Here is a 12,332-nt window from a genome sequence, read left to right as displayed (position 1 = left end):
GGGGTGTCATTAACTGCCCGGATGATTTACAGTTGGAACGGCGTTGATATCTCGAAATTTCCAAAAAATGAATGGAAGTGAATGGTACAAAAAAACGGGCGTGGCGGGCGAACGGGCGGGTGGATCCAAAAGCTGTAAACAAGCCTTGTTGTCATTCACGGGCCGGACGATTTAGCGTTGGAACGGTGTCGATATCTCGAAAATTGTAGATGAAAAAAGCCTGACAATTTGGCTAAAAAACCCGGTAAAAAACGGGTGTGGCGGGCGAATGGGCGGTCGGATCGAAAAACTTTCTTCACTAAGTGGTGTCATTAACAGGCCGGACGATTTAGAGTTGGAACGGCGTCGATATCTCGAAAACTGCGGGGCGAGTTAACCGGACAAGAAAGTGGTGGAATAATAAAAAGAAAAATAATAATACGACTATCGAATAACAATAGTGTGATTGCCTTACTGCAGTCACACTAATAAAAATGATGTTTATTTTTTTAAGTGCATTACAGACAGAAAGCTGGAACATTATTCAGGTCTGAAAGGGTTAAGCCAGATGCCTTTCCTGTTCGGGACCTGCTCTGAGAGCGCACCGACAAGTGAGCCTCCCACTAGCTAGGTTGTTCCAACACCCAATCATTTCCATTTAGACGCCCATTCGGCTGATAGCACCGCTGAGATTCCAACCCTGGATTCCTGGATCTCAAAAAAGTTGACTTGTCAGACCATGTTTCCACTACATATCAGTTTGATTCAGGATTTCCTGAATCTTTTATGATGATATGGACTGTAGAGAGTGGTTTAAGTGCTGGACCCAAGCCTGGTATGCGGACCAGATCTGCTGTGACGACTCCCAACTACATACAGGAACAGCCAAAAGAAAATAGGATCTTCTGGTCCTGTAGTGTATATTTTTATTTTATTTTTAAATATGACTACATTAAGTCTGTTTTTTTGCACTAGGCAGATGTGTAATGTGCTGCTGTAACACTGCAGCTTCCCTTCGGGGGATCTATAAATCAATCAGTCAGTCATTAAAAAGCATTTCCTGTGTGCACGCCTTCCAGTAAATCTACTACTGTTAATAAAAGCTCCCATATATTTAACCTGTTTGTTTTGTTCTCCAGGTGATAAGCTGGTTTCCAGGGTTCGAGAAGTGCTGGCAGACATCTTTAAGAGCTGCGTTCACTCTGAACAGGTGCTAAGCCTCACGCCGACCAAGCCGGTCAAGGCGTCGGACATTTATCTGAGTAAAGAGCAAATCAACGCTCAGACGCCCGGTAACCTGCTGCACGTTTTCTTCAACCACGTACGAGCTTCTAAGAAGCTGCTGGAGGATCAGCTCACTCAGGTTAATGATTATATATACAGAGCGCACTGTGTATTTGTCACACTTAATGTTTTCAGATCACTAAACAAAACAATCATTCATTTATTCCCTGTTTCACGACCGCTTTACCCTGGTCAGGGTCACAGTGGGTCAGAGTAATTGAGTGAAAGGCAAGTAACACACCGGATAGGTTGCCAGTCCATCACAAACACATTCACAGAGCAACTTAAGCAGCACCGGTTAACCTGGCTGCGTGTATTTGGACTGTAAGAGTAAACCGGAGCACCCGGAGGAAACCCACTCAGACACAGGGAGAACATACAAACCACACCCAGGTTTTAGGTCCCCCAATACTTTTCTTAATTTTCAACTCTTGATCTTGTTTTTTTAACCCAAAGTTACCTGTTAAGCAGTGGGATATTTCTCTTTACAGATTTTTCGTAAATATGGCACAGTCAAGGCCAACAAGTGCAAATACAGCAAATCAGGCAAAGAGCAGCACCAGGGCAAAGTGGTCAGTACCAAGAGAGCCGTTACCAAACCACCTATGAAAGAGAAGCCAGTTCCTAACAGTGTTCGGTGAGTCCATCTCACATTACACTGTCTGTTAGATGTCAGTACAGATGCTTGTCTTATATACTATATATATACACATTGATCATATATATATATATTATGTACACATTGATTTTATATTTATCTTATTTACACACATTGATCTGTAAAATATCTTATATATGCATTGATATTATATATTTATATATACACATTGATCTTATATATATATCTTACATGTACCGTATATATACATTAATCTTATATATCTATCATATATACACATTGATCTTATATATATATCTTATATACACACATTGATCTTACATATACATGATCTTATATATATATCTTATGTATACATTGATCTTATATATCTACACAGTGAGCTTACATATATCTTATATACACACATTGATCTTGTATAAAGCTTATATATACACATTGATTTTATAAATATCTTATATATACACATTGATCTTGTATAAAGCTTATATATACGCGTTGATCTTATATAAAGCTTGTATATACACATTGATCTTATATAAAGCTTATATATACACGTTGATCTTATATATATCTTATATACACACAGATCTTATATATATATTTTATATGCACATTGATCTTATATAAAGCTTATATATACACGATCTTATATATACATCTTATATATACACATTGATCTTATATAAAGCTTATATATACACGATCTTATATATACATCTTATATATACACATTGATCTTATATAAAGCTTATACGCGTTGATCTTATATATACGTCTTATATATACACATTGATCTTATATAAAGCTTATATATACACATTGATCTTATATAAAGCTTATATATACGCGTTGATCTTATATATACATCTTATATATACACATTGATCTTATATAAAGCTTATATATACACATTGATCTTATATAAAGCTTATATATACACATTGATCTTATATAAAGCTTATATATACACATTGATCTTATATAAAGCTTATATATACACATTGATCTTATATAAAGCTTATATATACACATTGATCTTATATAAAGCTTATACGCGTTGATCTTATATAAAGCTTATATATACGCGTTGATCTTATATATACATCTTATATATACACATTGATCTTATATAAAGCTTATATACACGTTGATCTTATATATACATCTTATATATACACATTGATCTTATATAAAGCTTATATATACACATTGATCTTATATAAAGCTTATATATACACATTGATCTTATATAAAGCTTATATATACACGTTGATCTTATATATATCTTATATATACACATAGATCTTATATATATCTTTTATATGCACATTGATCTTATATATTTATACACAGTCAGAACTAAAGAAAAATGCTTATTAAAATAACTTAAAATCTTACTTTCAGGTAATTCAGAAATATCTACCTGTATGTACCTTTGTGCACTTTTTCTCTTCAGTTCTGCACTAAGTGAGAAGAAACCGACGCTGAAGGTGAAGTCTCCAGAGAAAGCTCGGCCTGTAGAAAAAGACCCCGAGACGCCGCCTACCAAGAAGCAAGAAGGTAAATTATTTCAGCTCAAGTGTCGTGTTTTTTATCAGTGTATGTTTTTTAATGTATGTATATAGAAAGGTGTCAGGTGCCGTGCCTGGTCAGGATATTGTCGTGTCGAGGTGTACGTGTGTGTGTGTGTGTGTACATACCTGCTGTCTTCATTTCAGTGCCAGAAGAAAGGTTTCTAACTCTGGAAGGTTTTCTGAAGTTCACGTTTGACCGGGCCAGGCAGGACATTCGAAGTGTTTGGAGGGCTTTACTGGCGTGCGGTTATGACCTGCACTTTGAGAGGTTTGCACAAACACTATCCTTATATGAGAGAATGTATTTGCCTTGTTTTACACTATATGACCAAAAGTTTTCGGACACCTGACCATGAGCTTGTCGGACATCCAATTAAAAAAACAAAGGGTGTTAAAACAGACTGACCTCTGTGTGATCTTTTCAGCTAGAACAACATCCACTCTTTTGAGAAAGCTACTCACGAGAGTTTGAAGTATGTCTGTGGGAATTTGTGCCCATTCAGTCAAAAAGCATATGGCTTGGTCAAGAAAGCCTCAATTGAACTGCAAAGTGCAAATGTTATTGATTTATTACACCTGTTAGTAATTGTTGTGGCTGAAACACATACATTCAGTAATTAGAAGGCGTGTCCCAATACTTTTGTATATATAGTGTATTTATTTCACAATGCTGTACTGTTATGGTCATTATGTTTTACCCCTTTGTTGTCCTTGGTAGATGCTCATGCGTGGACCCCAGGCACGCCCAAAAAAGCAGCAGGAAGTGGACTTTAGAGATGGACTTTGCGCTGGTCCGGTACGTCAATCGCCTGTGCCGCCACCTGGCCATCACCCCCGCCCGCCTACATCCTCATGAAGTCTTCCTCGACCAAAGTGATGCCGCAGACCCCCGAGTCTCGTGCCTCTTAAGTAAGACTTGCTGTACTTCTGAAACACAGTTAATGCAGTGATTAAAAATCACACACAGTCGCCGATCACTTCTTTTCACCTGCCAGGGGGCGGAGCCTCATATATCACAGTATTGCAGACAGAGAGGATCATTGAGGATCTGTTTCAGTCAATGTCCAGCACTTACTGATCCACAGCCAATCTTGTGTGTCAGTGTAGGAGCCCGGCCCGGCTGATAGCAGATGCCAAGAATGTAGATGCAAAATGAATGGCATGAACGTGCAGCTGGTGGAGCTTGTATTAGAGCTGGATCGTGGCACTTGTGTGGTCAACCCACCAGTTCTGACATCTCGAGCTCGCGAGTTCGAATCTCAGCTCTGCTATTGGCTCATTTGAAGGAGGGAGGGCCTTAGGGTTCCTCATAACTGCTGCAGTTACGACCTCTGCTGGCTGATCGACAATGCCTGCACAGAGACGGGGGATCATGTAGATCAGTGCATGACTGATCTGAACCAGACACTCTTCTGACAAGGCTTCTCACGAGAGTTTGAAGAATGTCAGTGGGAATTTGTGCCCGTTCAGTAAAAGAGCATTTGTATGGCTTGGTCAAGAAAGCCTTAATTCTGTTGCTGCAAAGTTGGAAGCTTATCATTTCCTTAATGTAATGGAGATCGGTGCGTGACTCTCCGTGCGCGATACGGATCTCCATATGTACAGAAGCAGTCGGCTTCTGCACGTCAGAGGAAAGGCGTGTGTTAGTGGTCAGAAAATACAAATCAGGCAATTAGATACGACTAAATTTGGGTGGAAATGCATAAAAAAAAGGGACGGATCAGGAACGTTTGACATTTGTACGGTTTTACAGACTTGTTTCCTTTTATAGGCGTCCCTGTGGAGAGTCTGCGTCTGCGCTTCGCCCTCCTGCAGAGCCTCAACAACAACCTGGAGAACTTCTTTCTACCGCTTGTGGAGCTGAGGCAGACCCAGACGTATCAGAACAGCATCGCCGCACTGCTGTCTGATGCTAAAGGTGTGTGTGTGTGGGGGTCCAGATCTGATTACCTATATTACCCTATATGGCCAAAAGTATTTGGACGCTCAATTCTCAATTCTAGAACTAACGGTATTGAAATATACTGACCTCTGTGTGACCTTTTCAGCTAGAACAACAGCCCCTATTCTGAGAAGATTTCTTGCAGAACTTTGAAGTATGTCTGTGGGAATTTGTGCCCATTCGGTTTAAAGATAAAAGCGTTTGTATGGCTGGTCAAAAAAGCCTCGGGGCTCGCTTTGCACATAGGGACACAAGTCATGCTGGAACTGGAAGGGGCCTTCCCTAAACTGTTGGAAGCATATCATTTCCTTTTTATAACTGATTTATTACACATTCTAATTCGGAAATTAAAAGACGTGTCCCAATACTTTTGTCCATATAGTGTACATGAGCTGTAGTTTATTTATTTATTTATTTATTTTGGTCCAATCAGAATTCAGGCCTCAGAATTCCTCCGTATTTTCTCATTTGTCTGCATCAGGTCTTATTTATTACGACACCAAAGTGGCCGTCATGAACCGGATGCTGAACGCGACCGTGCAGCGCACCGCCGACCACGCCGCCCCCGAGATCACGCTGGACCCCCTGCAGTTAGTAGGAGGTACTAAAAAACAACGTAGCACCTTAACCCATCTGTAATTCTGTCGTATTTCATCATCACACCGTGTGTGTATGTGCGCAGGCGAGGTCCGGTCCTCGGAGAGAACGTATTTCTGCCAGGCGGCCAATCAGCTCTCGAGCGTCCCGTCGTCTCAGCTGTGCGTCAGGTTGGCGAGCGGAGGGGATCCCACCTACGCCTTCAACATCCGCTTCACCGGGGAGGAAGTTCACGGCACCAGTCAGTGTCCACACGCGCAGTACAGTCCTGAAAACACAATAAAATAAGAGTAAACATTAAAAATAATAATGTTTTATTTATTTTTATTTTTATTCCCAGGTGGTTCATTTCGTCACTTCCTGTGGCAGGTCTGTAAGGAGCTACAGAGCTCTGCGCTCTCTCTCCTCCTTCCATGCCCCAGTTCACCCAATAATCGCAATAAGGTACGCTCACCATAGCATCCCACTAGTCTGTTTTCACATAATTAGCCTTTTTATTTTCCTTTATTGTGCTATTTTTCCCTCCCGAAGTATGGGAGAATAAAAAGGCATTGGTAGGACTGCGCACACGTTAGTGGGGGTGTGTGTCAGGCGAATATACACCCTCCTCGGACGCCACCAGGGTCCCCAGCAGTGGGGGCTACAGTAAATTGGGAGAAAAAGAGGGAAAATGCATTTAAAAAACATTTTGTTTACCTACTAGGCATCAGTGGGTAATTCAATAAGCTTGCTTGCTTGTTTTCTCTCTTTTTCTCCCCTAATTTAGTCGTATCCAATTACCCTGGTTGCATTACGCTTCACCTCTGCTGACCGACACGCCCCCTCCGACGCGTGAGCAGTACCGACTGCATCTTTTCACCTCCACGAGGCGAGTTCATATGTGGACCAGCTTCGTGTACGGAGAGACACACCCCGATCAGCATTACTCCTCTCCTCGTAACTGCACCAGTCGTGAGGAACCCTGGTCCGGCTCATACCACGTAGCCGCCCAGCCCAGCCGGATGGCAGAGCCGAGATTCGATACGATGTATTCGAAATCCCAGCTCTGGTGTGCTAGCGTATTTTACCGCTGCGCCACCTGAGCGGCCCTGCTCTATGCTTTTTAATATCACAAATGGGCCCTTGACTGCTGATCAAATCTGCTAAGCAAATCTCGGTTTAACACAACAGTCACACTAATAATACAATTCCAATAACACTACGACATGTGTGTTTGTTTAGGGGAAGTACATCCTGACACCCTGCTTCATCAGCTACGCTGAAGAGCAGCTCCTGCACTTCTTCGGCCAGCTGCTGGGCATCGCCATCCGCGCAGACGTGCCTTTACCTTTGGACATGCTGGGCTCCTTCTGGAAGGGACTAGTGGGTGATGATTTAGACCCAGACAAAGACCTGCAGGAGGCCGATTTCATTACCTACAACTACATCAGGAAGCTTGAAATGGTATGAGATTGTATGATAAGAATAAGCTGGACTGACAACACGTCCTGGATTGCACTATCAGGGGCCAGTCTGGTACAAGCTGACCAATCTGTGCAGCCAACCATCGCCATGACGACCATTTCTAACGTGATGCTGTGATACTTTCACCGACTTCTGCATGTTTCCATCCGTAGGTGGGTGATGAGGAAGAGCTGGAGGCTTTATGCGCCGAGATCTCGTCTCAGAACCACTCGGGCGAGAGCCCCGACTCACCCGGCTGTCCGTGCTGCACCTTCACCTACGTCACCATGACCGGCGAGGAGGTGGAGCTGTGCCCGGGTGGACGCAAACTTACCGTTAGGTAGGATTTTTACTTTCACTTAAAGTAAAAGCCACCAAAAAAAACAAGAAGATGCATTCAAGGTCAGACGAGGTATTACCTGGGTTAAGGGCCTTGCTCGAGGGCCCAACGGTGGCAACCTGGCAGTGGTGGGGCCGCACAGAAAGAAGGAATGATTAGAGATCGCTACAAGAGGAATGGGAACACTGCTTTAATTTCTAACACACTTCAGGTGTTATTGCCTCCTGTCACCACTAGGTGGGAGTGTGTCATTGCACTCACTGTATTTCCATTATTTGAGAGTAATATTGTTATTCTATTATAAATCCCGCCGGTCCGTGAAATTATATCTTATATGAAACCGGTCCGTGAAATTATATCTTATATGAAACCGGTCCGTGGTGCTCTAAAGGGAAAAATACAATTCTAACTATTTTTGTCCCTCACATCTTTATACTTCAAGCTGGGAGAACAAGGACACGTACGCCCGGGCGCTTCGTGCCCTGCGCCTACGCGAGCTCCAGAACTCGGAACGTACGAGCGCCGTGCGTGCAGGCCTGGGTTCCATCATCCCGCTGCAGCTCCTCACCATGCTCAGCCCGTCAGAGATGGAACTGCGCACCTGCGGCCTCCCCTTCATCAATCTGGAATTCCTTAAGGTGGTTCACTGTCCTACTAGCACGCGTCTTTACGCCGGAGAAACCGCCTCCGATATACATCATTTTTTTATTATTTCTTGTCTTTAGGCTCACACCATGTACCAGGTGGGCCTGATGGAGACGGATCAGCACATAGCGTTCTTCTGGACGGCGCTGGAGATGTTCACGCAGGAGGAGCTCTGCAAGTTCATCAAGTTCGCCTGCAACCTGGAGCGGATTCCTTTCACCTGTCCGTGCAAGGACGGGGGGCCGGACACCGCCCACGTGCCTCCTTATCCTATGAAGATCGCCCCCCCTGATGGAGCCGTGGGTACGTACAATTTCTTCCTTTTTCTCTTGATTCTGCAGCTGGGCGCCCTCTAGTGGGCACAATTGGCAGTGCCTGCAGCAGACAAAACTGGCCTCTAGTGTGCTGGGGACTAAAAAGTGGGCGGGGTCTTCGTTGTTGTATAAGGACTCTGGTTACCAGCTGGTCGCCCTCTAGCGGGCACAATTGGCAGTGCCTGCAGCACACAAAACTGGCCTCAAGTATGCTGGGGACTAAAAATTGGGCGGGGTCTTCGTTGCTGTATAAGGACCCTGGTTACCAGCCCGAGGCTGTAGGGAAGTGGGCGTCCGAGGAGGGTATATTCGCCCGCCCCACGCCCCCTCTGATGCCCGTGCCTCAGTGGATTTGCACATGAGGCCGGATATACAATCACATTTACATTGTCGGCATTCATCCAAATTGACCTACAGTACTGCGACAGTATACTGTCTAAGCAGTTTAGGGTTAAGGGCCTTGCTCGAGGGCCCAACGGTGGCAACCTGGCAGTGGTGGGACTTGAACCAGCAACCTTTCAGTGTTACAGCAGCAATTACAATCACAAGCATCACACACAAACACATCAAGTAGTGCAAGGAAATAGAATAAATAAATAAATAAATAAATAATAATGATGGTCAGGTGTCCAAATACTTTTGGCCAGACAGTGTACCAGCAGTAATGAATGTGTGTGTGTGTGTGTGTGTGTGTGTTTTGCTGTTATCGTAGGTTCACCTGACCTGCGTTACATCCGAGTGGAGACCTGCATGTTTATGGTGAAGCTGCCCCAGTACTCGTCGCTTGACGTGATGCTGGAGAAGCTGCGCTACGCTATACACTACCGCGAGGACCCGCTGAGCGGATGAACGGGCTCTTTAAGACTCGTGACGCCACATCACACACAACAGCCGAGTCTGAGTTTTGCCCCGGTCGTCTTGTTTTCAGGTCTGGTTTGACTGGTTTTGTTTACTGGATGGCACCAGGTTAAATCAGAGGTTAAAGCTTGACATTGTACTCGATGGTGATGCCACGTGAATGAATGAAAGACGTGAAGATGTGCTGCCTGCTGTGACCATTCTAGATGCCCGTACAGCATATTTCCGATGGGAATCCGATAATACACATCAGTACACCTCCACATAGATTTTTTTGATGCTGGGCACCCGATGAGCGTCTGTAAATACGATGGGTTCATACCCATGGAACGTAGCCTCATTGTAAATCGAAAACTGTGACCCACATTTTATCTGTGATTTTTATTGTGACCCAGGCATCAAAACAAAACACAACAATATTAATAAAAACGGAAGCAATCTGGTCCCACTGTGGTTTACACGCTGTATCGTAAAGCCTCCACAAGTGGCGTCAGTGTACAAGTTCATTTTGCGACACATTTTTTGTACCTTGCAACCCACCCAAGGGTCGAGGCTATAATATATACAGCATAGGGCGGCCAGGTGGCACAGCGGGATATTCCGCTAGCACACCAGCGCCGAGATTCTGAACCCCTCGGTTCGGCCATATATTATACATCTAGCCATATATTATATATATATATATATATATATACTGATCAGCCATAACATTAAAACCACCTCCTTGTTTCTACACTCACTGTCCATTTTATCAGCTCCACTTACCATATAGAAGCACTTTGTAGTTCTACAATTACTGACTGTAGTCCATCTGTTTCTCTGCATGCTTTGTTACCCCCTTTCATGCTGTTCTTCAATGGTCAGGACCCCCACAGGACCACCACAGAGCAGGTATTATTTAGGTGATGGATGATTCTCAGCACTGCGGTGACATTGACGATTGATGGTGGTGGTGTGTTAGTGTGTGTTGTGCTGGTATGAGTGGATCAGACACGGCAACCCATGGGACGCTGCCCACAGGGCACTGTTATGGCTGGATATATTTGGTTGGTGGACTATTCTCAGTCCAGCAGTGACAGTGAGGTGTTTTAAAACTCCATCAGTGTCAGTGCTGCTGCGTCTAATGCACTACAGTCAGTAATTGTAGAAACAAGGAAGTGGTTTTAATGTTATGCTATATATATATATATATTATGCCGACAACTTCTTAGTTTTATGTGTATGTATGTATTATTATCTTAATTACAATCACCTTACGAAGGGTTCATACCCATGGAACGTAACCCTATTGTAAATCGAAGACCGTCTGCATGTACTAGGTCAGGGGCTTCAAACTCTTTTTCAAGTGACCCAGGCAACACAAAAATGCATCCATCTTACTCTCTCAGCTCTGTACAATCTGGTCCCACTGTGGTTTACAAGATGTAACATAAAGCCTCCACAAGGGGGCGCTCGTGTACAGGTTTATTTAATTATTATTATTTTTGTCTAACCCTGTACTAGGTGTATATACTAGGTGTCACAGTGGCGCAGCACATACTACAGGACCGACCTAAAGTGCCGAGTTCAAACCTCTGGTCAAACCTCACCTCACAGTTCACTGTCTGAGTACGGAACGCCCCTCCATGTTCGCCTGGGGTTCCTCCCAATACCCAATACTAGGTGTTAGTATTAGACCCAGCGTGACTCGGATTATTATAGATGAATGTTTATTTGAGAAAGCTCTACCTCCCACTTCTCTGACGAACAGTCTGTGTATATTAAGAAAGCTGTGTTCATTTTATTCGATTTGTTTTATTATTATTTTATGCATACGGACACGGTTGTCAAACCGGACGTCGGCATTTATGCATCGAAGCAGACGTGTCGTGTTCTTTGGTTTGGTTGCCGTCCTCTGATTCTGTGAAATCCCTGCGTGCACCAGGCGCTGTACGATGCCAATAGAGTGTTTATGTATATATTTATTTAATTAATTATTTATTTATTTACATCAGATACGTTCTGCATTGACGTGTTATTCGATACAGATTTTATTAAGATTTATTTTGAATTGTAATTTTCCCCTTTCTGTTCGTCATATATATATATAGTATATAATATCAATATATATTCCTTGAGTATATTGTAATTATTGTAATACTCGAGGTGAAGTTATATAACATTGTAATACACATACCTGCTCGGGATGCTCAGAAGAACGGTTGGTACGTTGGTGGGCGTGGCTGCTGAATCAAAGGACGCTCACTCTCCGTCTCTTTCTCCGAGCGAAGGGTCGCGGACGGACTTTTTTCCGAACAGCCTCGCATAACGTAACGAGAAGCAAGAAAAATCAGTGCAGTATTGACTTTATATTTATGACTCTTATCTCTGATTGCATTTCCTCTTACCTCTGCACATCTGTGATGTACCGACAGACGTGCGAACGAATCCTGCTGATGTTCTATCTTCATTTCAGAACTCGTCACCATGTATTGAACATGTAATGATGTGCACCGTTTGTATGCAGAAGCTGTTTTATCTTGCATTAAAACGTTGACATTGCACAGTGAGCTCGTTTCCTCTGCTTATTTGCACGAGAAACAGCATTCGTTCATTAACATAAACAAAGGGGGGGGGGGGGGGGTGTAGTAATATCAGCATTATTACATTATTAGCTGTAAAGCCGTTGTTTGCAGTGTCTTTAATTCCCCAGTTAGGAGGAGTTAGGAGGGGCCTGGACAATTAAAAAGACAAT

The 12,332-nt window shown here is 43.3% G+C and overlaps 1 protein-coding gene across 2 annotated transcripts in view; it reads left to right on the top strand.

The window, feature by feature from the left end:
• The window catches only part of LOC134335623 (probable E3 ubiquitin-protein ligase HECTD4), a 59,194-nt gene extending 47,047 nt beyond the window's left edge, over window positions 1-12,147 (top strand). For both annotated transcript variants that reach the window (XM_063018194.1, XM_063018193.1), the window contains exons 63-76: window positions 1,119-1,342; window positions 1,755-1,900; window positions 3,342-3,445; window positions 3,604-3,727; window positions 4,178-4,368; window positions 5,231-5,377; window positions 5,883-6,002; window positions 6,084-6,239; window positions 6,339-6,442; window positions 7,220-7,441; window positions 7,615-7,781; window positions 8,224-8,419; window positions 8,507-8,729; window positions 9,453-12,147. In XM_063018194.1, the coding sequence (XP_062874264.1) occupies window positions 1,119-1,342; window positions 1,755-1,900; window positions 3,342-3,445; window positions 3,604-3,727; window positions 4,178-4,368; window positions 5,231-5,377; window positions 5,883-6,002; window positions 6,084-6,239; window positions 6,339-6,442; window positions 7,220-7,441; window positions 7,615-7,781; window positions 8,224-8,419; window positions 8,507-8,729; window positions 9,453-9,589 (2,261 nt within the window). In that variant the 3' untranslated portion in view covers window positions 9,590-12,147. The remainder of the gene's footprint in view (window positions 1-1,118; window positions 1,343-1,754; window positions 1,901-3,341; window positions 3,446-3,603; window positions 3,728-4,177; window positions 4,369-5,230; window positions 5,378-5,882; window positions 6,003-6,083; window positions 6,240-6,338; window positions 6,443-7,219; window positions 7,442-7,614; window positions 7,782-8,223; window positions 8,420-8,506; window positions 8,730-9,452) is intronic.
• The last annotated feature ends 185 nt before the right edge of the window (window positions 12,148-12,332 follow it).

This window comes from Trichomycterus rosablanca, chromosome 21, assembly GCF_030014385.1.
Source record: "Trichomycterus rosablanca isolate fTriRos1 chromosome 21, fTriRos1.hap1, whole genome shotgun sequence".
NCBI classification, from domain to species: domain Eukaryota; kingdom Metazoa; phylum Chordata; class Actinopteri; order Siluriformes; family Trichomycteridae; genus Trichomycterus; species Trichomycterus rosablanca.
The sequence above is the reverse complement of the archived record's forward strand: the minus strand, read 5'-3'. Positions and strand labels throughout refer to the sequence as shown.